The 27897-nt window shown below is 38.5% G+C and overlaps 1 protein-coding gene across 6 annotated transcripts in view; it reads right to left on the bottom strand.

The window, feature by feature from the left end:
• The window catches only part of QKI (QKI, KH domain containing RNA binding), a 151741-nt gene that overhangs the window by 27958 nt on the left and 95886 nt on the right, over window positions 1–27897 (bottom strand). For all 6 annotated transcript variants that reach the window (XR_007491294.1, XM_049765521.1, XM_049765522.1 and 3 more), the window contains exon 4: window positions 10494–10637. Coding sequence is in view for 5 of the 6 variants with exons in the window: in XM_049765521.1 (XP_049621478.1) it covers window positions 10494–10637 (144 nt within the window). In the remaining variant the exon portion in view is untranslated. The remainder of the gene's footprint in view (window positions 1–10493; window positions 10638–27897) is intronic.

Genomic DNA, 27897 nt, shown 5'->3' with positions numbered 1-27897 from the left:
TCGGGAAAATGTATTGGGAGGGGAAGAGAATGAATATGTGTACACCTCCTACAAGCCCTACTGTCCTGTGGAGAAGAGTTTTGAGGATTCCTCCATTTTGACCAAGATTCCACCTGCTGAGTCCCTGCTATATCCTGAAATGCTGGCAGGCAGCTGCTCAGAGGCGAAGGAGCATCTTTCTTCCACAGAGTTTAGGACCAGACCATTTCAGTGAGGAAGAAGCAATGAATCCCTATCTGAAAAATTCAGTGACAACCAGAGAATTCCTTAATGTCTGAAACACAGCTAGACCAAAGCCAGAGAGTAAAGCCAGTGCAGCTAAAATCTCTGCAGAGAGGCTCTCACAAAGAGAAGAGATGAACTTTCGTCAGAGGATCTTCCTTAAGTTTCCCTGTCCTGCCTGTGTCAGACAAATAAATCTCTCCTGCCCCCTCAGCAAAAAAAAAAAAAAAAAAAAAAAAGAGGAAGGAGGGAGAGAAGGAGGGAGAAAGGAAAGAAAATGAGGGAGGGAGGGAGGTCCCAAAACTTTAGAAAGTGTCAGTGAATCAAAAAAGAAATGAAATTTTGCATTGATAAGAGAGGTCTAGAGATACAGCTCAATAGTAGAGCATTTTTCTTGCATGTGTGAGGAAACTTCTAAAGTATGAAGAACACATTCACAATAAAATTTTTTAACAACTTTGTAAAGACAAGCTCCTTAATATTTAAACACAAAAATAATCCTTAAAAATACAAGGGGATGGGGCCGAAGAGATAGCACAGTGGTGTTTGCCTTGCCAACAGCCGATCCAGGACCTAATGTGGTTGGTTTGAATCCCAGCATCCCATATGGTCCCCCATGCCTGCTAGGAGCTATTTCTGAGCAGATAGCCAGGAGTAACCCCTAAACACCGCTGGGTGTGGACCAAAAACCAAAACACACACAACACACACACACACACATACACACAACACACACACACACACACACACACACACACACACACACAAACCCAAATCACAAAAGGGGAATAAACCAACTGTTGCTGAGTTACTCAGTGAATGTGAAATACCCACAAGAAGGTATTCACTAATACAGTAGCACGTGGAACCTTCAAAGAATAATAAAGGCCAGACTGAGCAAAAGAAGACTAGAACAAAAACATCGCCGATATGAAAATCAGAGAAGGCAAAACTAATAATTATAGTGGTTGCCAGGCACTGAATGAGTGGGGAAATGGTAACCTATAGTGGACAAAGGGCACTAATTTTCTGTTAGGAATAAGCCATAGAAACTAAGGATCAACATAGCAACTACATTAACTAGCCTGTACAATACACAGGACACGTGCTGAGAGCAGAACCACCTACATTTATAGGATAACTAAGTAAGGGAATGGATGGGTGTTACATATTTATATACATATTTATACACATATACACATTTATATACATATTTATATACATATATACATTTATGTATGTACGTATGTTTATATAATACTGCATCATGTTATACACATTTAAAATGTCACTCTCCAGCGGCTGGAGCAATAGCACAGCGGTAGGCCATTTGCCTAAAGCATGGCTGACCAGAATGGACCTGGGTGTGATCCCTGACATCTCATATGGTCTCCCGAGCCAGGAGCAATTTCTGAGTGCACAGCCAGAAATAACCCGAGTGTCACTGGGTGCGGCCCAAATATCAAAAAACAAACAATGAAACAAAACAAACAAAATAAAATAAAATGTCACACTATAAAACCTAAACTATAGAATATTTTGTCAATCATTAATAAAACTGGGGGTGGAGTAAGTCTTGGGAGTACAAGAGATAAGAGAAACACAGCAGCTGATCAATGGCAAATGGATAGATAAATGGACAAAAGAATCTTTTGCGGTGATATAAATTTTGATTGTGGTCAGTTTTGTGTGTATACAGAGATCAAAACTCAAAATAACACAGTTAAATGTGTTTTGTCTTTTATATATACGAATAAATGGGGGAAAGAAACAAAAAGGTTTTAAGTCATGTTCTCAAAATGACTGCTCTTCAGCATTAGAAGGAAACACAACCAAATTGTTAACTTCTGACATTATTTCTCTAGAATACTAGACATGAATATATTTCCACGGAGTGAAAATGGTCACTTAAATTCAGCCTACCAGAGGCTCATAATTCTAATAAAGAATTCCTTTACCTGGATAAAGTGTCTCATGGAAACGGAAATGGCATGATCATAAATACTAAGAATCTTGCCCATCCTGTACATGTAGTGCTCTGAGACAGTCCATTTAGAATAGTATTTGTTCCCCTGAACTGAATACTAGAAGTTTTACAGTCAGAGTAGACAGGTATCTCACTCTCACCAATACAAAATTGAGCTTCTGGCAATCTTCAAGTCTGTTCCTGCTAACACACCTCTTCATCTATATAATAGCAATAATATCCTCCCATAGTTCTGGCAAAAAAAAAAAAAATGAAGCATCATTTTTGATGCCTTGTTTAATAAACTCAGATATGCGATTGACAAGCCCATCAGCAACACTTTATTCATCTGCTCTAAAAAACACCACACTTCACCTGTAAGGCCACCATGGTCAACTGATGTCATCTCTCAATGAACCAATAGAATCCAGTCAATAGTAATGACCCAGGTCCTTTATCCCTACTGGGTATAGGACATTCTGTATCTCCTATAGTCCCTCACTGAAGCCAATGACTCCCAAATGCAGTCACAGATAATGTATAAAACAAATATGGCGTGTCTTACTAAGACATTTGTGATATACAGTGAAATTCAAATTTCAGATAATCTGTTCATCTGATTTTGCACCCCATTACTTAAAAATGCAAAAGGTTGATAGCACGGGTGGGGGGAGTAAAGCACTTGCCTTGGACCTCATGACTAATTCCCATCTGGTCCCCCAAACCATATATTAGTTCTAAAAGCTGCCAGGATAAAGCCTTGAGCACTGCTGAATGTGGGCATAAACAAAAAACAAGACTGAAAACTTAGTGCAAGCCATTCTTAGCTTCCAGACTTTTAAAAAGTAGTGGGAGGCAGATTTGGTACAGAGGACATAGTATGTTGACCCTTTTGGTAATTTCAGTCTGGTGCACCTAGTTTCAAACAAAGCAGAGAGAAGAATCCTCATAAAATAACAATCAGATCAGGTCAGTCCCCACTGCTCAAAACCCAATTGTTTCCCCTATTCTACATTACAGGCCAAAGTCCTTTGGATCATCATATTCCTACATTAGAATCCATCAACTGTCCTAATGGGTGTGTTAACATGCCAAGGTAAAGTTCAATACAATTTATATTAGAAAAGTCAAAATATACAGTAAATTTTTAACACCTTAAAATATTTTGTCACAAGAAGAAATTGAAATATTTGATGGCAGAATTTCAAGATAAAATGACACACAAACTTTATACAATGTACACACACATATATTAAAGAATTTTGAAAATGAACATAGATGAAAAGCACATCTTGAGGTTGGAGCACTAGTTTAGAAGGTAGGGTATTTGCATTGCACATGGCTGAACCAGGTTTGATCCCAGGCAATCAACATGGTCCCCTGAGCCCAGGAGTGATCCCTGAGTGCAGAGCTGGGTTCTAGTCCAGGATACTGCAGGGTGTGGTCACCCATCCTGGCCCGCCCCCCCCAAAAATAGTTTCACATTTTACAGAATTTTGTTATTATATTTATAAACACAGTAGGTGAATGTTAAAGCCAAAAAATTTCATAAAAGAAATTTTAAACACAGGTATTAATTTATGGGGTTCAAAAAAAACTGAGAATTATAATGTGAATAAGAAATACTAAAATGCCTTATGTAGAATGTTTCCTAATTATAAGAAACAAAGTCAAGTGCTTGGTGTAAGAATGTTTAAGAATTTTCAAATTAAGTATACCTGCAGAAAGGTTCTACTGTTTATGTTCAGAGAAGTCTAGGAAAAAATTCTGTAATACATATAAAATATGGCAAAGGCTGATTGATTGTTTTGAGAATACTGTATACAATTTAACCTTTGATGCTTTGAGTTCTGATCTGAGGATCCAGACCCTGGAGAGAAAAGTAGAACAAAAGTTTTGTAACTTTTCACCCCTTACTTCCTTTTTTCCCTAACCTCTTTTGGAATATAAACACCCACCTGGATTACAAGGACCTTCCCACACCCCGATGAGTTGGTTTCCGGATAATAAAGAAAATAAAGTCTGCCTGGGGGATAGGGACAGAGCTCTCTTCAGGAAAAGACAGGGCTTAGCAGCCAATGGTGGAGGCTACACATGGCAGAGAAAGGCCATGAGAAAATAAAGCAGACGAACTCCAATGAAACTTTAACACACTGGCTTGGTGTTTTATTTCTCTGCCTCTGCCCTGTTTCATCAGACCTGTCCCCCTGAGGGGATAGAAACGCTGCCTTGAGGTGACCTTACCCAATACATGGACTTTATACTTTTATTCTACAACTGGCTTTAAAGTCTTACTATACTCCAAATTATATAAATAGCATTAAGAATTAAATACGTAAAACAACATTTGTGTTGACAATGACCCTGATGCTGGTGCTCAGAAATGAGTTTACTGGCCTAGGCCAATGGTGGAACAGAGAAGACTCTCTATAGTGCTCTAGCGCAGTGTCTGAGATGCTGTTAAGCATGAGAACCTGCCTCGTATAGGACCATAACCTATAAAGCTACACAGAAAAGTTTCTAACAAATCTGTTTTTGTATGTTTTCTTTCATCTCTTTCAATGAAAATTTAGTACAGACATTGGCCACAGTCTTAGGTCTTATTCTAAACATTGGATGAACCCAGCACATACCTACTATACATGGTGTATTTAAAAGTTATAAACTGAGAGAGAGCACAGCGGCGTTTGCCTTGCAAGCAGCCGGTCCAGGACCAAAGGTGGTTGCTTCGAATCCCGGTGTCCCATATGGTCCCCCGTGCCTGCCAGGAGCTATTTCTGAGCAGACAGCCAGGAGTGATTTCTGAGTGCATAGCCAGGAGTAACCCCTGAGTGTCAACAGGTGTGGCCCCAAAGCCCCCCCCCCAAAAAAAAACCAAACAAACCCTGAAACTTCTGGATTGGAATTTCCTCTTTGACCTTTAATTGTCTTCTTTTCTTCATCTATAAGATTAAAACATTGCCAGGCCGAGATAAGACAGGGAGTTAGGTTCTTACTTTGCATTCAGTCTGATTGAGTCCCTGGCACCAGATATTGTCCCCGAACTCTCCCAGATATGTTCCTGAGCACAGAGTAAGCTCTGAAAAGCACCATGTGTGGCTCCAAAACCACATAACTAAGCAAGACATTTTTATGTCTAAATCCTAATGAGTATTATACTTGGGTTGATTTATGAAGAATGCTTAGCCATAGTACCTCACTGTAGCTCTTTGACATTGTTTACATTTATGTGTTCCTTTTATGAAATGACTATATTGAATGAAATAAAAGTTCCCACACAACTTACTTTTGTTTAAAAATAGTTTAAGTGAATGGATTTGGTCCTTTAAAAAAGTCTAGTTATCAATTCATTATTTGTCATTGCTTTTAACTTGATGTATTGGCTTATTTTGCTTATTTGAAAATAATTTTCTTGCAAGGCTGAAGAGAACCCAAAGGCCTAGGTGCATGTTCTTTACTGGGAGGGTCTTGATTCAGTCTCCCAGTACTATGTGATCCCTCCCCACCCCTCAGGTGAAGTCTGGGGGCCCTGTAGTCCACTTTGAGGCCTCCAGCTACTCCCTAAGCATTACAACAGCCTCAGGTCTGAGCATGGAGCCTGCTTAATCAGCCACTTCTCTTTAAGGCCTTCTCAGCACCTCCCTAACCTCCCTCCATTCAAAAATTGACATGCTAGCAGATTTGGCTAATAGAGGCTTGGATTTGTATTAAGTTCATAATGGAAATGGCTATAAACCAGCCGTTATGTTGGAATGTTCTACTTTAGCTACCCACCCCCCTCATTCAGTTATGAATCCCAGAAAATCATTGCCTAAGTAAGTCCATTGGGGTCTGAGTAAGGCTGCAGACTCACTGCAGGATAGGAAACACGGTTTTTGACAGAATTTGGTTTTGTCCAACCTTGGTTTGTCCTTCCTTTGAGCTGCCAATAGCGCGTTGCAATTGGCTCTTGTACTACATGAAAACATTTTGAAATGTTTGGGGTTTTTGCTTTTTTCTTTGTTTTTCATTTTGTTTTCAAGTTTAACTTGAAGGCAGTGATACTCAGCATTTTGTTCTGTTGACCATTTCAGATACAGATGCTTATTACATGAGTTAACAGACATTACTGGTCTTCAGAATTCTGGAATTTCCATTTGTGCCTTGCAGTATATACAGTTGGAAATTTCCAGCTATTACCTATTAAGAAGGGACCAAAGTAGTGGTGCAAGCAGTGAGGTGTCTGACTTGCCCACGCTAGCCTAGGACGGACCTTGGTTCAACCCCCCAGCGTCCCATACGGTCCCTCAAGCCAGGAGTGATTTCTGAGCGCATAGCCAGGAGAAACCCCTGAGTGTCACTGAGTGTGGTCTAAAAATAATCCCCCCAAATATATATATATTATGTATCAAATTTGATCAAGTTTTCTTCCTTCTTTTCACCCTTATTTATCTCAGACCCTCATGAAGGTGTCTGTACTTACCTTGAACCTTGCAGTCTAGTCATTTCTTATACTACCTATAAATCCCCCTGGTTCCTGCTTCCTCAGGGATAGGGCAGGCTTCTGTCCTGGGCATACACGTTCCTGATTCTGCACCGGTGCTCAACTTTCTGTACTTCATCCTCTTACTTCTCCCAAACCCTCTACATATGTAGCTATCTGCACATATTCCACAATCACAGTCCTTGGATAGTCTTTGGGTAGTATGATCAGTCTACTTGTTTATATTTCATTTACAAGAACCTGAGATTTATGCTTCTCAGGTTCCTTAGGCTTTCTTTCAACAAACTGGATAATCACAGTGTGACAGTCTGTGAAATGTCCAGGGATACTCACTGGAACAAAATGAGGACAGCAGCCTGAGTTTGCGCATCTTTTGGACATTGGACCAGAATCTAGTTGCTGCTACTAATCTTATGTCTGAGATAGTTTTCATTTTTGTAATGTTCCACTTGATACATTTTTCTATGTTAGAGTGAACTGATCAAAGAGTTACCCTGTCACTTAAAAGAGAATGCAGGCTTCCTTTCTCCTTTGAATGGTCTTCTGTGAGACAGTCTTGGTAAGCAGAAATGGCTTTAAATGAAATAGGTATGAAAATGTTTGCTATCAGAAAAGGAATGAATTAATGAAAGTCAACTTCAGGATTTTGGATAATTTCATGTAAATATATCATAAAAGTAAAATTTCAATAGTGAACAACCTTGTAACTGTATTTCATGATGATTCAATTAAAATTTATTCATTAAAAATAAAGTTTAAAAAAGTAGAATTTCACATGTATTCCATTTTCTCTACAAATTTCTATAAATGGAAAAACATAATTTTGCAGCATTAGAAGCAGAAAATACTTTCTCATTTATTAGTTGATTATTTATTAGTTGATTAGTTGATTGATGAGAAAATGCTTCCACTGATTGGTAGATAAAGATTGACTTTAAGTCAAGGCTATTGGGGAAGAAATAATAGTGTCAGGATTTTTATATCCTATATGAAAAACGTGTTACCTTGAAATGATTGGTTTTATGTAACTGCTATTACCTATGTTATTTGGGTAGGAAACAACAGTTTTTATGACTTACATAATTTCAATACTGTCAACTATTTACTTATTTGTGTGATATATTTAAGAGGCCATTATTGATCATTTTGCTAATAGCCAGTGCAAAGTGGAACAAACGGCTTTTCTGAAATTTTGTTTAATTAAACATCTATGTTTTTTACTAACGTACTAATTTTAATATAGCCCATAATTTATATTTTATAATTGAACAAATGTTATTTTTAGGTTAATAAAACTTTTTTTTTTTGTTCTTTTGTTTTTTTGTTTTTGGGCCACACCTGGCATTGTTCAGGGGTTACTCCTGGCTTGGGGGACCATATGGGAAACGAGGGGAGGAATTGAACCGAGGTCCATCCTGGGTAAATGGCGTGCAAGGCAAACGCCCTACAGCTGTGCTACTGCTCCGGCGCCTAGTGTTTAAATATTTTGTATTCTATCTCCTAACCAAAACTAAACTATTCAAAACCTCACTTTTGTTGGACCTAAACCTTTGTTTGTCATGGTAAAATAACAAAAAGTGTGTCCTGTTAAATTTAATTAAAATAAATTTCCTGATGAAGCACAAAGTTACAATTGTGTAATTACTCAAATGAATTAAGAATATAAAATTGTTTCATGGATAAAATAATTCCAAGTAATGATTCAAAGCAGGTGCATGATTTGGAGATTCCCTTTAAAATGTATATGCTTCTGGTATCACATATGATATCCAGCACACTACTAGGAGTACACTCTAAGCACAGAATCAGGTAGCTTCTGAGCAGTGTAACAGAAAATATGCCCTAAATATATCTATATTTATAAACATGGTATCTCTATATCTCTCTACATAATTATAAACAAACTTAAAAATCTTCCATCACTTTTTATCTACTGCCACCTTCTAATTTTCCAAGACAATATTAGAATCAAACTGTAGAACAGGAAAAGACTCAGGGGCTAAGAATGATCTTGCATGTAGCTAATCCCATCCAATCACTGGCACTACGTATATTCCTCAGGCTACCTCTAGAAATGATCTCTGAGGACAGCAGGTGCATTCCAAAAATCCAAAAAAGGGAAGGAAAAACTAAAAGGGTCATTACAAGATTTTAAACTTTTTACTTCAACTCTCATTTTGTAAATGAGGAGAGAGACAAAGCAAAGTTTATTACCTTTCCAAATTAAAGTAGCTTTCAAAATAATTAAAATAATGCAATAACTCAGTTTTCATTGTGAAACACGGGGCTACTGGTTATATGAGGTGAATCACTTGTTCATTCTCAAATGCATAATCATTCTCAGATTCTGACCAGTAAAATCTTTCACTAAATTTCTGGCTTCTCAATACTGCCTACTTATAAAAAAAGATGTTCAAATACGGATGTGAGTTTATCCCTGAATTCTTAGTACTCTTTAAAAGAACCACCAAATATAGGGCTGGGGAGAGAGCACAAGGTGGCCCATGCTCCACCCTATCACTCATCACTAGGAGTCATCCTTGAGCACAGCTGGGTGCGGCCCAAACCCCCCACGTTCCAATATAAAATATTTTTACAATATAAAATATTTCTACGTATTAGTAACAAAAACAACGTAAGGGCAGAGAGATGGTATGGGGGTAAGGCTCTTGCCTCACATGCAACTCACCACATTGCATATGTGGAATGCCAGGAATGACCTTGAGCACAGGAACAGCCCCTAAACTCTGCCAGGAATGACCGCCTCCTGAATCCCCCAAAATATTTTTATTTATTTATTTATTTATTTTATTATTTTTGTTTGTTTGTTTTGGGCCACACCCGGTGATGCTCAGGAGTTACTCCTGGCTATGCGCTCAGAAGTTGCTCCTGGCTTGGGGGACCATATGGGACGCCGGGGGATCGAACCGCGGTCTGTCCTAGGCTAGCGCAGGCAAGGCAGGCACCTTACCTCTAGCGCCACCGCCCGGCCCCTCCCCAAAATATTTTAATGATGACTTAGATAATCAGCAATTTTCAAATTTCCATGGAAAAAATACAACTTTAGTTGTTATTAATCATTTCTAGTTAATGGGGGGAGGGTCATTAACAATGAGGGAAAGACCACAGAGGAGAATATAAGGAGAATATAGAGTAACAGAATAAACAGATAATGAGAATATGTAAGTGTCAGAGATTATTTCCTATGAGACATCACACTCCAAAATAGTATATTTTTATTGTCTTTAGAAAACATAATAAATGAACTCAAGGGTGAAGAAAACTCAAAATGCTGTCTAGGATATTAGTAAAAGGCAATTTTTCTAAGAGAAAATTCTATCAGGAGCAGTTTCACTACAAAAGATCAACCTTTCAAAGGAAAATAATAAGGCAAGAAAGAATATGAAAGTCACAAACAAACAAGGTGATCCTAATCCAACTACGCATGTAACATAAAAATTATAGATTAATGCACACTCAACTGTTTAACCAAAGGGAAGAAAAGAGAGAGATAAAAAAGAATAAAGAAGCTATGATTCTGCAGCTGGTAAAGCGATTCAAGGTGTGGAGAAATCGGCCACTAATGAACTCACTGCCTAACAACACTTCTTTCAGAAATAAGTAGGCCTTTAGGTTTGAATCTGAGCAATGCTCCTATTCATGTAAATACATTATTGTAAGCTACATACTACTCTGTAGTCTGTAGTCAAATAAAATTGCTAAGAACAACCCATTTTTTATTGGTATAAATAATGAAAACATATAAAATTACACTAAAAAGAGCTTGAAGTCCAAAGAAAAGAAGTGGGTGTTATTACTTACTGCAGGTACCAGTAATTTCTTCACTTCCTCCACAGCTCTCTTCAGTTTGATCTCTGCTCTGTTTTGAGCATCTTCCACAGTGATTAGTACATGTAAATCTTCATTGAGATGCTCCCAATTGGGTTTGCCTCTATTTTGCTCCTCCTGAAAAATATACAAGGTCTACCATCACTTTTTTTTCCCCAAAGAAACTGCACCTGTCATAATATTAACATTCTGCAAATTATTTAAGCTAGGTTTGCACATATTGCTATGATTAAACAAATATTTTATCTTCTTTTCCTGGAAAAATATTTAGATATGAGATTTCTGGGTGGAATGATGATGACTTCCAAATATGTTTGTTGATCCGCAGTAGGCAGCAAGTATGTAGCTAGATGCAAGAGTCCTTGAATGAGCAGGACAGTTTAGTGCAATAGTGAGATGCTAGTAGAACCAGCATCAATTATTTTATTTGACTTCAAAGTTGCTTACATTTAAATTTAAGCAAATCATTTGGCAAAGTCACTCAATAAGTTTCAAGTTAGTCACTAAGTTTTCAGAGAGAGAGAGGAAAGAGAGAGAGAGAGAGAGAGAGAGAGAGAGAGAGAGAGAGAGAGAGAGAGAGAGAGAGAACAGGGGGAAAGAGAAAGAGAGAGAGAACAGGGAGAGAGAAAACAGGGAGAGGTGAAGACCAATGCAGCTCACCCTGGCACAATCCCAGGCCCATACTCATAACCACAGGAGGTGGGACAAAACTCCAAAACACTATTTTCCATATCAAACCCAAAGATCCTTCCATTTCATTTACAACTACTTTTACTACTATTGGCTCAATTCAAGACAAAATGTTTTGCACATAGACATTATTATAAAAGCAAAAAGTCATTTAAGTATTTCAAGTAACAATTATGAAAACATTTCATAGTGGTCACGACATGAAATAAACCAGAATAGTTTAGGTTGAGGAGCTAATACAGGTATAAAGAGGTTTGTTAGGCACACAGCTGACCCCTGGTTTACCCCTGGCACCGGCTGGTGCCCTAAACAGGGCCAGGACTAAGCCCTGAGCAGCAATGCAATTGGGAAATACAGGTTGCTCATGTAATACACTAAAATGAACAGCTAGAAGCCAGAAAGATAGTCCATGCGTAGGGGTTTGCCTTGCACCTAGCTGGTCAGGGTTCAATCCCCTAAACCACATATGGTCCCCTCATCCCAGGCAGGAGTGATGGTAAGCATTGAACCAGGAGTAAGCCTTGAGTAGAGTCAGGCCTGGAGTAAAAACAAAACAATATAATGTGGGGAGAGCAAGGGAAGGAGAAAGACAGAGAAACAGAGACAGACAAGAATTTGCAATGGCAAAGAGGAAAATCTGAGACCATACTATCTGTTTATCAGTGCCATGTATGTCTCTCTAATTCTGACAGAGCATGGATGCTGAGTATGTGTGGTAATCAAATACCAAACTATGTAGTGGTACTGTGGTTTCCCCACTCTGGTATAGTTAAAATTATTGCCAATCATCTAGATAACCCTCTACAGGACCCCCAGATCACATGCTTTGATTTCTGAACTGTTCCTCTTGGCCTCCCATTTGAACTGCTGTTTCTAGAAAGTCCCTTCCTGGCAGATTTATTGTTGCTATAGCAGTGGTCCTCAAAGTATGGCCCGCGGGCCACATATTGTATTTGCATCTGTTTTGTTTCTTCATTGCAAAATAAGATATATGCAGTGTGCATAAGAATTCGTTCATAAGTTTTGTTTTTACTATAGTAAATGGTCTGAGGGAAAGTGAACTGGCCCCCTGTTTAAAAAGTTTGAGGACCCCTGCTAGTGTGTTGGTGAGCAGATCCAGGACTCCAGGCATGCCGTGTGCATGCGCACACCTCTACCAGAGTTACAGCCTTGATCCCTTCATTCCAGAATCATTTTCACTCAGGAATTTAAAAAAAAAAAAACTTTTTGTTCTCTTCAGCCAACCCAATTTTATTTTCTATAATAATGCTCTTTAGAAAAAAATAATGCTCTTTAGGTATGATTTTCATATTCCATCCAAAACAAGATTTTCTTTTTCCTTTTTCAAATCAGTGCAACCTGGCTTCATAATGAAGAATAAAATAAATAAAAGAACAGAATCCTTTAAAATGTAAGATTACTTCTATTTCTGTATAATAACAAATTAAAATACTATGTATATAGCTATTCAAAACTCAAAATTGCTGACTCTTGAATCTTTTTAAGGGAGGTTAAAAGTCAAGAGACCATTCAAACAAGTGAAATATTGCTTTATTTATGCAATAGAAAGGCTACTAGCTCCTAAGCATAGTAGCATTCCCATCCGATTGTAAAGCCTATAGATATAATTACCAATGGTGTTCTTGATAAGTCAAACTTTTTTCAATGAGTAAGTAAACTTTTATTAAGCACTAAAATGCCTGCTAGTACTGCACAGTATACCAGCTCCCCAGTTCTCATGAAGATCTTGACTACACTATTTCTTCCTCAAAGGTGAGTAAAAAGGGGAAGCCATACTTCTCACATTTCCTACACAGAGACAGCAAATGCTCTGCAATCCAGGCTGAACTGCAGTCTCAACTCATTCTTTGCGTATCACTTACAGTTTAATGCCTAAAAGAAGAAAAATGCCCTATAGCAGCATTACAAATTAGGGGGGGAAAAATCAGAGACCGGGCATGGATCTCTGCTGAGATTTTAAAAATAAAGAGATACAGTAGCGTGATTAGTGAAACATCTTATCACTTTACCATATTTTTTTCTGGGAAACCCCGCATTAACTTGCCCTGAGATTTTAGATTCTAGATGAGCAATAAAGTTTATGATTTTTTCACCCCACTGTTTCTTTCTGCTCTGTCCAAGCCCAGTGCTTTCTCTACATGTAAATTTCCGAGTAAATTACAAGTAAAATACCAAAAACTGTCATTGAACCAACAGGTAAAACACAACTTTTCTTGTCTTTAAAATTTCCACAATTACGATTCATGAAACTATAACCTGATCTTAAAATACAATGGCACGTTAGGGCTAGTTAAAACCACTGATCACATGTAAATTAATCACTACTTCAATAAAACAGCATCCATCTTGAAGCTGCTGAGAACAGTGATGTTAAACAAAGTAAAATTTTCTCAACATGAGAAACTATTTTTGCGTCTGATTGGGTTTTTATAAAAAAATAAAACACTTGACGAGTCACTACCACGTGAAGTTAAAATTATGCTCTAATTGCAGCATCTGTTGAACAACAAAGTAATTCTATAACATGCAGCATCAGAACACACTGATTGTCCTAACCCCCACTGACACTATGTTAATTATACATTTATAGTCAGGCAAATAAGTACAAGACTGTCTCCTACTGTGCTCTTAATGTGAAAGTTCATATGGCAAAAACCTCCCAGGAGGTGACTGAAAAGTGTTCAATATTTAAGTAAACGGTGGTTCAAATAACATGTATGTTTTAGTCAGATACTTAACACGTGTAACAGTCTCTATTATACATGTAATCTTAAATTTTAAAATGTTCATTGAAAATCCAGATATAGGGCCCGGAGAGATAGCACAGCAGTGTTTGCCTTGCAAGCAGCCGATCCAGGACCAAAGGTGGTTGGTTCAAATTCCGGTGTCCCATATGGTCCCCCGTGCCTGCCAGGAGCTATTTCTGAGCAGACAGCCAGGAGTAACCCCTGAGCACCGCCGGGTGTGGCCCAAAAACCAAAAAAAAAAAAAAAAAAAAAAAAAAAAACGAAAAGGAAAAGGAAAAGAAAATCCAGATATAAGTAGATTTCACATCCTTTTATTGCTCACTGACTCTAAAGCACACATAAAAAATGTTCTACTTGTATGGCCAGGATTAGTTTTGGGCTTAAGGACCATGCTTTGCATGTGACCCACCCTGGCTTTCCATGGTGCTCAAACCCACCAGTTGATTTGGGCAATGCCTGGCTCTGCAGGGCTTAGGAAACACCCATCCTCAGTCCCTTGCGCTGGCCCACTGGTTGGGTTAGCCAATAAGGCTGGTTGGTCTCCAATCACCAGGAAGGAACTCCAAGTCTGGGCACCAAACGTAAGAAATAAAACTGTTAGAAAAGTTCAAAGTACATTACTCTATGTCAAGTATTTCCCAAGTTCAAATCTAAGGGAGGGCAGAGAGATAGTACAGTGGTTGACCTGGGTTTGATCCCCATCATTCCAAAAGGTATCCAGAGCACAGTCAATATTAACTACTGAGAGCAGAGTGCTCAGGAATAAGCCTTGAACATTGCCGGCTGTGGTCCAACATTGATCCTCACCACAAAGGATTATAGCTGGCCAGGTAGGCTCCCCAAGTAAAAAAAAAAAATTCTCATCAGCAAATTCCACTATTTTAACAGTGGTTTGTATTTTCTTACATGTCTAGACTGGCAAAACACTATATTCCCAATTCTGGCTAAATACTTTTTATCGGTCTGTCATGGTGGTGACCTAAATTAGTAAATTTACTCTGAATCAGAGTTAATTAAGTATACAGAAACTATTTTAGAGGTGGCAACTTGATAAAGTTGAATATCATCGTTATAATGTTCATAGTTAAGGGTGAAAAGACTAAAATAAATATGCATGTACATTTCCACAGAATGCATAAAGGTGAACAAGAAATTTTTAGTAATGTTTTCTGTAAGTACAAAGATCAAAGGCCGCTAATGTTTAACAACAATAACAAAAATGTTGAGAACAGAACTGAGGGCCAGAGATATAGAAAAGCAGGTAAGGATTTTGCCTTGCATGTGGCCAACCGGGCCTCAATCTCCAGCACTGCATATGGTTCCGAGCCCACCAGGGCACTGCCCAGTATGGGGTGGGGGTGAGCCGCAGGAAGGGAGAGGATTGGCAGGAAATCCTCTTAGAAACCTTGAATTGAGTTTATCACCCATATAAAAGTAGTTATATCTAAGGAAGCATGAAGTATTTCCTCTAATCCATCTTGCTTCATGTGAAATTTTACATAATTGGGCTTATATAATCTCCACCTAGCAATATATGATTATGAAAAGCAGAGAAAGACAATCATTTAACTATGACATTTTAAAATATTCAATTAATGTTCATTTACAGTAATAAATTAGCATTTGAAATACTAAAATACTTAATTTCCTGACAATACACCAAGAGAAGTCTTTTCCTTAAAGCTAAGATGTCTATTCATATCTGATTTCCCCTTTGATATCATAATCGATCCCTGAATGGAATTTTCCTCAGGTCTTCTCAGACTGTCCCATTGTCTCATTTCATCTTCTGACATGCTGAGTCTGATGTATGTTATTATCTGAAAAGAGACTTAAACTAATCTCCTCACCCCTCGGCATGATACCATAAATGTTCCAGAGGCATTTAATATTTACTGGAGCACAGCATGAGATACGAATACAAAGTCACAGCTAATATTACAACAACAACAATATAAAACATGGATAGGACCCTTTACTAATAATAAGCATTTTGTACCTATGATATTAACTCATTCGAATACCTTCAAACTTTTCCCCATTTAAAAATGATACAAAGGGCCCGGAGAGATAGCACAGCGGCATTTGCCTTGCAAGCAGCCGATCCAGGACCAAAGGTGGTTGGTTCGAATCCCGGTGTCCCATAGGGTCCCCTATGCCTGCCAGGAGCTATTTCTGAGCAGACAGCCAGGAGTGACCCCTGAGCAATGTCGGGTGTGCCCCCCCCCAAAAAGATACAAAATGGTTTCTCTTTCCATAAGGAGGAGGCAGCATAAATCACCCTAATATATACACCTCAGCGGGAGCCCTTTGAATGGTTTCTGTTGTGCAGGGGAGATTGGGGGTAGAGGGGGCCGCAATGCCATTCAGGTGAACTTTCAGACTACACCTTATAAAATCTTACAGTTGGGGCCGGCGAGGTGGCTCTAGAGGTAAGGTGCCTGCCTTGCAAGTGTTAGCCAAGGAAGGACCACGGTTCAATCCTCCAGCGTCCCATATGGTCCCCCCAAGCCAGGGGCAATTTCTGAGCGCTTAGCCAGGAGTAACCACTGAGCATCAAATGGGTGTGGCACAAAAAACCAAAATAAATAAATAAATAAATAAACAAACAAACAAAATCTTACAGTCAACAACATATGAAGAAAAGATTCAGTATACAATTTAAGACAAAACTAATATCACTACTGTAAACTACAGTGCCTAAAAGCAAGAAAGAAAAAGAGGGAGGAAGGAAGAGAGAAGGAAGAGAAGAGGGAGAGAGCTAGGGGTAGGTAAGGACAAGTGATACTAGTGGCAGGAATGTACACCAGGAAAGGGTGTTGGACATGGTATGACCAAAACTCAATCATGTATCTCACTGTGATATAACTAAAAATTTTATTTTTTTAAAAAAATGCAAAAAAAAAAAAAGAGATCATTACATTTATTTCACTGTAAAATATCACAAGACAAAGATGGCTATTTGGACAAACCGATGTGCAGGGTAATATGGTAGGTACCTCTGACCCAAAATGGAAGGGAGCAGCAGCAGTAAGCTCTTGCTGAGAAAATTAATTCAGACAGTAAAACCTACAAACATTCAAAACAGAACTATTATTTCTCTTCGGTATAATTTTAAATATGAATTTTAATGTGCACTTATTTGGTGGTGTTCTAAGAAATAGATATAACACTTAACTAGCCACAAGCTAGCAGTTTAATCTTTAAGGCACCTTCATTGGTAAACAAGAGTTAAGTGTATATATATATATATATACACACATATACACACACATACATATATATATACACATACACACACAGAGCACTTCAGTTCCAAGTCTGTGCTGAGTTTTGAGGGTGTTATGTTTGTATAACACTTAGATATGCACCTAGCATCCCCTAAAAACTATGTAATTGATGTTTCCAGGTTTTGATGACGTTGCTATATAAAAATTGAAGAGGGAACGACGATAAGCCCTAAAGGGAGGGTCAGCGGGTTTAAGACCAGAAAAATGAACAAGTATGACTAATGCTTTTATTTAGAAATACAAGTCTGGAAAATCACTTTGGGAATGAGTACCAATTGAGATAACCTATATTTAAATTAACCCTGTCAATAAAAGTACATTAAGCATTAAATAAGGAATTTACTCTAAAATACACATTTTAGGATACAGTAAAAGCACTAATAATTCACCTGTAATAGAGAAAGCTGCAACCTGGAGAAGGGTCAAATTTTATTAAAAACAAACAAACAAACAAAAAAAAAAGAGCAAACAACTCTGCACACAAGGTTTACATTTTCTTTTTTTGTTGGTTGGTTGGTTTCGGGGCCACACTCGGTGGTGCTCAGGGCTCACTCCTGGCATTACTCACTCAGTCGACCATATGGGGTGCCGGGGGCTGAACAAGGGTCAGTGTCATGTATGCAAAGGCAAGTGCTCTAGCCCAGCTGTACTATTTGCCTGCCACAAGGTTAGATTTTTAAAAATACACCAGGGTTGGTAACTAAAATAAATTGTGGCTATTTCCTGAGCATTGCACAAAACAATAAAAAAAAAGTTGAATAAGAATTTTATGAAAAAAAAATGAATGAATCTGAAGAATGAGTTCAAATATTGCTTCCTCCATGTATTTTCCTGAGCTGCCTCTCATCAGAATTCATCTCCCTATTTTTCTTCCCTACCAATTTATGCATTACAATAACACCAGAGTGAGCCTTAAGAGAAAAAGGTTTCCTTTCTTTTATACTTATTAGTCAGAGGGCCTTCAAAAATGCAATTTTATTTATTTATTTTTTGTTTTTTGTGTTTTTTTTGGGGCCACACCCGGCGGTGCTCGGGGGTTACTCCTGACTGTCTGTCTACTAAGAAATAGCTCCTGGCAGGCTCGGGGGACCATATGGGACACCGGGATTCGAACCAACCACCTTTGGTCCTGGATCAGCTGCTTGCAAGGCAAACGCCGCTGTGCTTTCTCTCCGGGCCCCAAAAATGCTTTTTTAATAAGATAGTTACCCAGTTGTTTCATATTTCTTCCTCCCTCCACCCTCCATAGATTTGGGCTTCCTCTTCTCTGATTTTCCTCGGGTTTTTCTCAAACATTTATTTGCAAAGTTGTTTCATTTATGTCTATAATTTCAAACTGTACTGTGTTATACACAAATGAACTACTTTTTCAAACCTATACCCACCACATAATGAACATAGCACAAATGCACTCAGAAGCATCCGTGAATTTACAGAGGCCAAGAGCATATCAGCAGCCAAAGGACTCTTCCTGAGCCTATCAAAAGTGCTCTGAGCATAGCTCCTGTTGCCCTGATGCCCAAGCATTTCGTCTCTGGCACCCTCACAGCAACCAGGCATACAAATACAAGCACAACAGAAATGGGCAACCACTAGTCTCCATGGTCAAACTGTGAAGCAGAACCACCAGATGTGCAGCCCTGCTGAGTATCACAACCAACTGTGTGCCAACAAACAAACACAGCATGGAAGTGACCCTGGGTCACTGCTACAATGGTGGAGAGGTAGGGGACACATTTGGGACTTTATTAAATTCAGAGTAACAAATATTATTGGACTGGAGCAGTGAGAAGGGTGTTTGCCTTGCACATGGCCGAACCGGGTTCAATCCCTGGCACACCATATGGTCCCCCGAGCCTGCCAGAGCACTTTCTGAGTGCAGAGATAAGAAGTAATCCCTGACAGAGCACCACTAGATGTGGCCCAAAAATAAAACAAAACAAAATTATTATCATGCATTTGATTTACTCAACACATGCCAAACTACTATCCTCATGTATTAGAAACTATTTTGTTAACATCTGTGAAAAAATGTTTTCTGGGCCCGGAGAGATAGCACAGTGGTGTTTGCCTTGCAAGCAGCCGATCCAGGACCTAAGGTGGTTGGTTCGAATCCCGGTGTCCCAGATGGTCCCCCGTGCCTGCCAGGAGCTATTTCTGAGCAGACAGCCAGGAGGAACCCCTGAGCACCGCCGGGTGTGGCCCCCAAAAAACAAAAACAAAACAAAACAAAAACAAAAAGAAAAAATGTTTTCTATCATAGTAAGCATATAAGAAATACCTAGAACTAAATTTCTATATTACAGTTAGAAATACTGTTATAAGAAATTGGGTCAATTATTACTAAACACTTAGGCCATATGGTGTTTTCTATATATGTACTTATTTTTAATGTGGGTTAGAGAAATATATAAATCAGACTATATCATGACAGAGTATTTTCACCTGCTTGTCATCTGTAAAATTAAAATACAAAATAGATGAATTACATGAACTGCAACCACAGAGTAAGCTTTTCTTTAAAACTTCACAGACAGTCTCACTTTCTGAAGCAAAAGACTGTAACTAAATGGCATGGATTTAGTCCAGTATGCAAGAGAGTAGTAAGCCATGCATGGTCCTCCAATCTACAGTGGCTAAGAGAGAACACAGAGCAAAGCTAAAGAACTTCACGTGATTGCCCCATCTGGATCCAGGGCACTACACAATGCAGTCCAAAATGCCCCTGCATACTATCAGGTGAGTCCCGAAAGTTCCAGCACCAGAGAGTCTAAGCATTGAATCAGCAACCACCCATGTTGACAGAGATCTCTCTCTTTTGTCCCCCTCCCTCCAAATGCCCTGTACTCTACAAACTCTACTTTTCTCTCTCTTCTCTCTCTTCTCTCTCTTCTCTCTCTTCTCTCTCTTCTCTCTCTCTCTCTCTCTCTCTCTCCTTTGCAACTTTGCAAATGTCCTGTTTAATTAAATGCTGTTGTACTTGTGCATTACTATTGTACACACACAAACTACCTTGCAAATGTATTGCTCAACTAAATGCTACTATACTTATGCATTCATATTGTTCACACTATTCATTCATAGCTGTCTTCATAGTTTTGAAATCACCAGTTATCAACAGCACCAAGACCCACACCTGCATAGAACACTGCTCTAGTTTATGAGCATGTCTGAGTGTATGCAAAATTTGCTCTATTGTCATCACTGAATGTGATCCTAGGTAAGGAAAAAAATAATAATCTTTATATTTCATGGGGCTAAGCATTTCTAAAGTGTTGCTATCTGGTAGTCTATTACTGGAGAGTTGTATTTTCTCCAAAAACTCCAACAAGCATTTGCTCAAATCCCAAATGAGCGCATATAAGAAGTGGAAGTACAGAACACAAACCTCTTCTCAAATGAACAGAGCTTGAATTAATACAGTAAGGGAAGGACAGACAAACTCAGGTGGGGTTTAGAATCCTATTTTAGATCTGACCAACACATTCCCATATTTGATTACTTATTAATAAGTACTTGCTAAGTTTATGGACCATACCAAAGCACTTTGCCAGTGAACCAGATCTATCTATGACAGAAACTGGACAAACATGCCAGTCTTACAGGATAGCAAAACAATCTCCAAACTGAGCGATCATAGAAGATACATACGCAGTTGAGATGCATGATAGCAAAGTTCACTGAATCATCACAGTCTGCTGTTCTAGAGTGGACGATGAAATAAACCTCTTCAGAACTTGTCTTTGCTCCATTTTAAGAATTCAATGAAAGAACGGATAGCAAAGACAATGTCTAGCTTGTGGAACGTCAACATAAGGATCACAGGGAAAAAATAAATACATAAATTAAATAAAATAGAAATAATGTACATGCTTACACTAAACTATCTGATATCATAATTTTTCATGTAATTTTCAACCTTGGAAAGTTTTAAAAATTGGATAAAAAAAAGCAAAACTCAAAACAGTATTTAACTATCTTTGTTTATTACATTTAAATTTTCTCATTTGTAGTATTTAAGTATTTTAAGATATCCTTCTGATTTCAGTAAGAAAATGTATAGACGAGACAAATACATTTAAAACATACTCTGAGGGACCGAAGCGGTGGCGCAAGCAGTAAGGCATCTGCCTTGCCCGAGCAAACCTAGGATGGACCGTGGTTCTATCCCCTGGCATTCCCTATGGTTCCCCCAAGCCAGGAGCGATTTCTGAGCACACAGCCAGAAGTAACCCCTGAGAGCCACTGAGTGTAGCCCCAAAACCAAAAACCAAACAAACAAAAAACATACTTTGAAATTATCCTAGAGATGGTTCAGAAACGTTTGCATTTTTTAAGTGCTACAGAGAGTTCCTGTGCACAGCAAGATAATAGCAGGAGGTGATTACCATGAACAGTAGATCTCAACGCTCAGTTAATAATTTAAATGACAAAATAGTTGACAGTGACCAAACATGTGAATTAATGCATTATGACAGGAGTTTCTTGTTTTCCTAACAATTACAAAATGTCAATGCTCATTTCACACATCGAAGATTCTCAGTGGTAAAAACACTAAGCTAACTTTAAAGGAGATGAATCCAGGTCTCCAGGTTCACACTCCCTATATTGTACTGACTCTACAACAGGAAATCTATAAAAAGCCAAAAGTCCTACTTTTATTAAGATTTGGCTAACAAAATAAATGAGAGCATTTTCATTACTTTTCACTGTAGTTACACATAAGTAGAAAAGTGGTACCATTACTTAAAGCCATGCCGCAAAGCATGTATGCAATTCTTCAATAAAAATACTAAACTATTTTCAACTTTGTTGGGCACTTCTGACTCAGACAAAACTCCATATTTGTCCTGTACACATTCAAAGATATTTATCAACTGAAAACATCATATATCCATAATACTGGCAGAATGACTTGACTAGGTCTGAACATAGCTCTATACAAAGGAATGCGGAAACACAACAGCACTCTCTAACAATGCACTCAGTCTTGTTATTTTGGACCACACCTTGTAGAGCCAAGAGCCTACTCTGGCTCTGCACAAGGAATTACTCCCACAGGGCTCAGGGAACCATGCAGAATGCCGGATATCTGCTTTATCAAAGTCATTTCAAGAATGTTTAAGTTCCAGTGCTATGTCCTAAAGTGAAATTCTTTAATTCTCCCAATTACCAGATAATAGCTTTAACATTTATGTATCACCAAGAACCAGCATGGTGTTTGCCCATTAGTGTCTCAAGGCTCAGCTTCTGTATGACAACAGCTTTGAAGGATCAGACTTTCAATCCTCTCTTAAAGAACATCCTTGCTCACTTTTTAAGAAGCAGACATAACAGAAACATTACTGTTCTTTAATTTTTTTAATTTAATTTATGTATGTATTGGTTTTTGGGTCCATACCAGGCGGTGCTCAGAAGTTATTCCTGGCTCTGCACTCAGAAATAAATCACTCCGGGCAGGCACGGGGACCACACAGGATGCCAGAAATCAAACCGGGTCCCTCCTGGGTTGGCCACATACAAAGCAAATGCCCCACTGCTATGCTATCTCTCAGCTCCGCTATTACCATTTCATGAAATATTACTGCAACCAACAGATTTTGAGATACAATACAAACTTCATAATATTCACATGATCATTGAAAAACATTTATTTTGTTTTGTCTTGGGTGGTTATGTTGTTTTTACTGAGGGGAGGGGTTTGCCGCTTAATTTTATGGTTTTTGTTTTGTTGCTGTGCCTAGGATCAAATCCAAGAATTCACATCCACAAGGCAAGTGTGTTATACCAAGCTACATCCTAACCCTATGCTACATTTGGGAATTAAGCAAGTTTAAATCAGAGAGGTTAAACTTGGGAGATCAAGTTCAATTGAAATGATTTTTACAGTAAATATTATCATTAGAGAAAACATCTTTTGAAAAATAACCAACAGTCCACTAAAGATATTCCTTTACAACCTAGCTATCCTACAATGGTAAGTATCTTTCATTTCATTTTTACCAGTTAAGAGTGTTTTGACAAAGGAATCTATTTTAAACCCTTCCACCTTGAAGTCCAAGTCCCAGAAGTTGATGTGAGTTTGGACACAAGAAATCCTAAGGCCCACACTGGCATTCTGCGAACCTAGCCACCTGGCCCAGTGGAAACTGGCATCATCTCCTCAGCTCCACTCCAGTCTCAGGAGCTACTTCACCCAGAATTTCTCGAGTACTTCCAGTTATTGGATTCTTATCAAGGACACATTTTAATAGGAAATCTTCGAATATCTCATTATTTTAGTTCTGTCTAGGGCTTAAAGTTAGACTGCTACATCTTAGTACTGCATCTCCCAAAGCATTCACCACACTCAGATATTGCTTCATCAGAAAATGAATCTAGTGGGAAATGGCCCCACAGGGAAGAAAAGGAGGAGTCCTGGGTTTAAGTTCTGCCACATTTCCCTTTTCAGACCACACACAGGTGTGACCTCGTTCCCACCCATAGTGCAGTTAAGTCTTTGATTATAAACTAACTATTCCTTCAGGTCTCCTGTTCTCTGAGACACACTTGGCCCAGTTTTCTGTAGGATGAGGAACTTATTATTGGTTTTGAATGAGCTGTTATATATATTCTAAACACAAATGCACTGTGAGGCTTGTCCTTTGAATAGTGTAGGGTGTCTTAGAGGGGGGGCCTGCCCAGCACTGTCGAGGGCTGTAACCATCACTTAATTCAGTGCTGAGGGTTAATGAATTGCTCAAGTCCAATGTTCTCTGGTTCCCAGAGCCACCTGTCACTACTGAAGAGCCACAAGGGCCACATCCAGCAGCCCTTCAGAAGCCACATGGTGACGAGGATGGAATTTAGGTGCTTTCAGCACCTCTAGGAGTCCCCAAATTTTCTTCCCAATATAGTCAGTCATGTGTATCCAGCTTCCTCTTGAGTTTTCTAGTTTAAAAAAAAAGCTGCTTTACCTTGAAATTACAAATACATTCTCCTATGGTTTCTGCTGATGGATAAATTCTTTATATTGCTCACTGTTTAGGCCGTGTGATTCATCTGCAACGTCTTTTGGCATGTCTGAACCCAATTATTCTAGCAATCACGAAAAAATCTTGTCTTCCCCTCCTCACTGCCATTCCTCTTCTCCACAGCCTAGACTCACGGACACTAACATAGCTTAATCCAATCTCACTGTCTCCTGGCCAAAATACAAACAAATGACAGGAATGCCATACACTCCATTTTGCCTTATTTTTCTCTTAGAAAGGTCCTAATTATCAAAAGATTCTTTACTGATTTAAGAGTTTAAGTCAACTCAGTTCCACAAGTATCTTTTGACTATAAATATTGAGAAGTAAATGACATAGCTAATATAAAACTGAAGTTTTTAGGGACCAGAGAGACAGAACAACAGGGAGGGCACTTGCCCTTGCACATATCCAACCCAATTCGAACCCCAACATCTCATGTGGTCCTCTCAGCAATTGCCAAAAGTAATTCCTGTGTGCAGAGTAAGAAGTCAACACTGAGCATCACCAGGTATGTTCCAAATATTAAAAAAAAAAAAAAAAAAAAAAAAAAGCTCCACAAACCTTAGGTTTTCCAATGTCTGATGCTGAATTGTTCATGGCCAATATATATTTGGTTCAGTTTCTACTCCTGGGATTTCCTCAAAAGTGATGTACCCATTTTTCCAAAAGTCATTGGCTCACAAATCAAAGTGAAACCAGAAAATACAGTTAACATAACCAGTGGCAACTATAACTCCGTGTGATTTGAATTCTAGCATGGACGGTGAGCTAATTAGTGTATATTCAGACTCAGAGTCTGAGAACATTGTTGAAAATAGGGTGAGGTCAGAGCCTACTACATCTGGGCCTCATGAACTGCCTTTATATCAAAGGCTAACAATTAATTTGTTGAGTAGCTTTTAGAAACGCCTGTGCTACTTATGGGCATGGCCACTTCTCATTGTACTGAGAATCTGTCAGGAAAGAATAAGAATGCACTTTGGACCCCAAAAGATTTCCAGACTGTGGCCAAAATATGCCTAAGTCCCTCACAGTATTTACAGTGATGAGGCCAAAGCCAAATCATAAAACCTAGGCAGATCTGATAGGAGACTGTCAGGGATCCAAATTACTCTGAATATGTTGCTGGGAGAGAAAGAATTCGGGGAAAACAAACAAACAAACAAACAAACAAACAGGCTACCCTACCTTGTAGTACTGTCTTAGCCTATACAAGAGAACTGGAGTTGGCCATGTGGGGAAAAAAATAAATGCAGATGCAGAGTTTAAAGGGAGCTTTAGAAAAATCTTTCAAGGGGTTACAGAGTCTTTTGCCCAAATTATTGGCAAACTGGCTGAGGTGGTTCTAAGGCAGGTGAAAGAAAAGGAAATCCAGGAACATCTGATTATGCAGCTGGCCTTTGAAAATGCCAATGAAAACTGTCAATCGGTAGATCAGAGAGAAGGAAGATGTGATAGGCTACATGAAAACTTGCCGAATGTAGGTTTTATCTCCCACCACGTGACACATATGAATGCTCTTTTTTTTTTTTTTTTTAAATGAATGCTCTTGAGGCCTACTCGGCCCAGAGGCAGACTAGCGGAATAGGTTATCCACATAGAAATTATGGAACCCAGCTCAACCATGCATTTTCAAGGTCACAACCTGGACTTTGCCCTAAATGTAGCAGAGGTAATTACTGGGCAAGAGATTGTCGCCCTGCCAGGGTATGGAGGAACATAGAAAGAACAGTCCCAGACCTCACACACCTGGAGTAAAAGTTACAACCACGGGATATTTGGCCATTATATTAGGGCAAACAATACCCTCCCCTAGCCCCACTTTGGGTGCCAGAATTCTTTACAGTTGACCATTGTGGCAGCCTGATATTGCCTGATTAAGGCTGTGAGGTTACCACAAGCCCTCTCTGCCATCAAGCCCTGCACCCAAGCACCCTGCATACTCCCACTTATTCACCAACCTGGCAGGTTTACAGCCATACAGGCCATTATACAGAAGCAGCAAGCAAACACATCTGGGCAGCTGCATATGCCTCAAGGAGGAAATGAGGGGCAACTCTTCAGCAAGGCTGTACCTGACATAAAGAAAACAACTGGGAACAGGGCTTGAGGAATGACACAACACTGGCCTTGATGTGAATAATAAAAGCTAGGTCCCACAGCAAACCAGGGTCTTCTACCAGTATTCTTCATACTCTAATTTTTAAACCTGGGACACCAACTTGTTATCTAATTAGCAGGATAAAAGTCTCAAATGCTTGCCTGTTCTAGATAACAAAATATTAAAATTTGCAATGACTTGCAGACAAAAGTGAAAATGCTAGAGAAGAATAAAGGACAATTTTAGAAATCTACATTCCCCACATTTCTGCAGCCTACACTGCTGCCATGACTGTGACCCCACAGTCAGACCCTCACCCCTGACCTGAGCCATGGGTTTACAACTGAACACCACAGCTTCTCTGGCAAAATGTAACAAAAAGAAAGGTGGCACAGAAGTTGTCTGAAGTCTTAGAAATTTATTAATTTCACTTATGTTTTCTTTTTAGCATACATTACAGAATATCATTAAAGACAGGTCTAAGAAAAAAATATGTAAGTAAAATTCTATGCCAACCAAAAGTTTTTCCATTTATTTATTTCCTTTTTTATCCCACAGTGATATTTAAAAATAACCGTGTCACAATTAGTGATATCAAATAGCTTCTTTTATGTAAGTTTATCTATTTTTTAAACGTTCAAATAATCTATTTTAATAATAAATATAACAGTGGACATATTTTTTATTTATTAAAGCTGGCTCTTTGATTCTTTCCCTTTGCTTGGGCATAGTTAACTATTTTTTTTAGATTTTTAACATGTACTTTATGAACAACCCTTAATATCTTTATTTCCCGTCCAATTCCATAATGTTCTTATTAATAAAAACACAACACAAGTAATTTAAATTCTGAATGTTGCTGAAGCTTTGAAAATTGGCCCAACACAGTCAACTTGGCAAAAATATTCCACTAGTACTTTGAAAGAATGCAAATTATATGCCATTGTTAAAAGAATGCAATGTTCTTTCTTATTGTTAAGACTGCTAGTTGTGTTCACATCTTCAATATTCTTACTGAGCTCTTGTTAGTTATTTTTACAGTTGTTTGTTTACCTTTTATTTAAGGTTTATTTATATTTATACATGTTATAAAAATGCTGTATCTGTAAATACCCACTATACATCATATATGTGTTATATAAAATAAATAACTACAGTACTTGTTCATGATATCAGAGAAACAGGAGAATCCTTTTTGTAACAGCTGAATATGTTACTATATTTTTCTTAGATGACTTCTATTAAATTGAGGAACTATTTCTTATTTGTTTTGCTTTGGGGAGAGAGGGACGTTGCGTCACATTCAGTGGCACTCGGTTTACTCGTGGCTGTGTACTCAGGAATCACTACTGGCAGGCTTGGGGGCCATATAGGATACCAAGGATTGAGCCCGAGTCCCCATGCAAGGCAAATGCCCTATCCCCTATGCTATTGCTCAGGCCTGAAACTATTTCTATTTTTCTTTTGCATAGAAGTCTTATCATGAAAAAATATTTATTTTTATTAGAAAGT

This window comes from Suncus etruscus, chromosome 18, assembly GCF_024139225.1.
Source record: "Suncus etruscus isolate mSunEtr1 chromosome 18, mSunEtr1.pri.cur, whole genome shotgun sequence".
In the NCBI taxonomy this organism is placed as follows: Eukaryota; Metazoa; Chordata; class Mammalia; order Eulipotyphla; family Soricidae; genus Suncus; species Suncus etruscus.
This window is presented reverse-complemented; position numbering and strand designations above follow the sequence as displayed.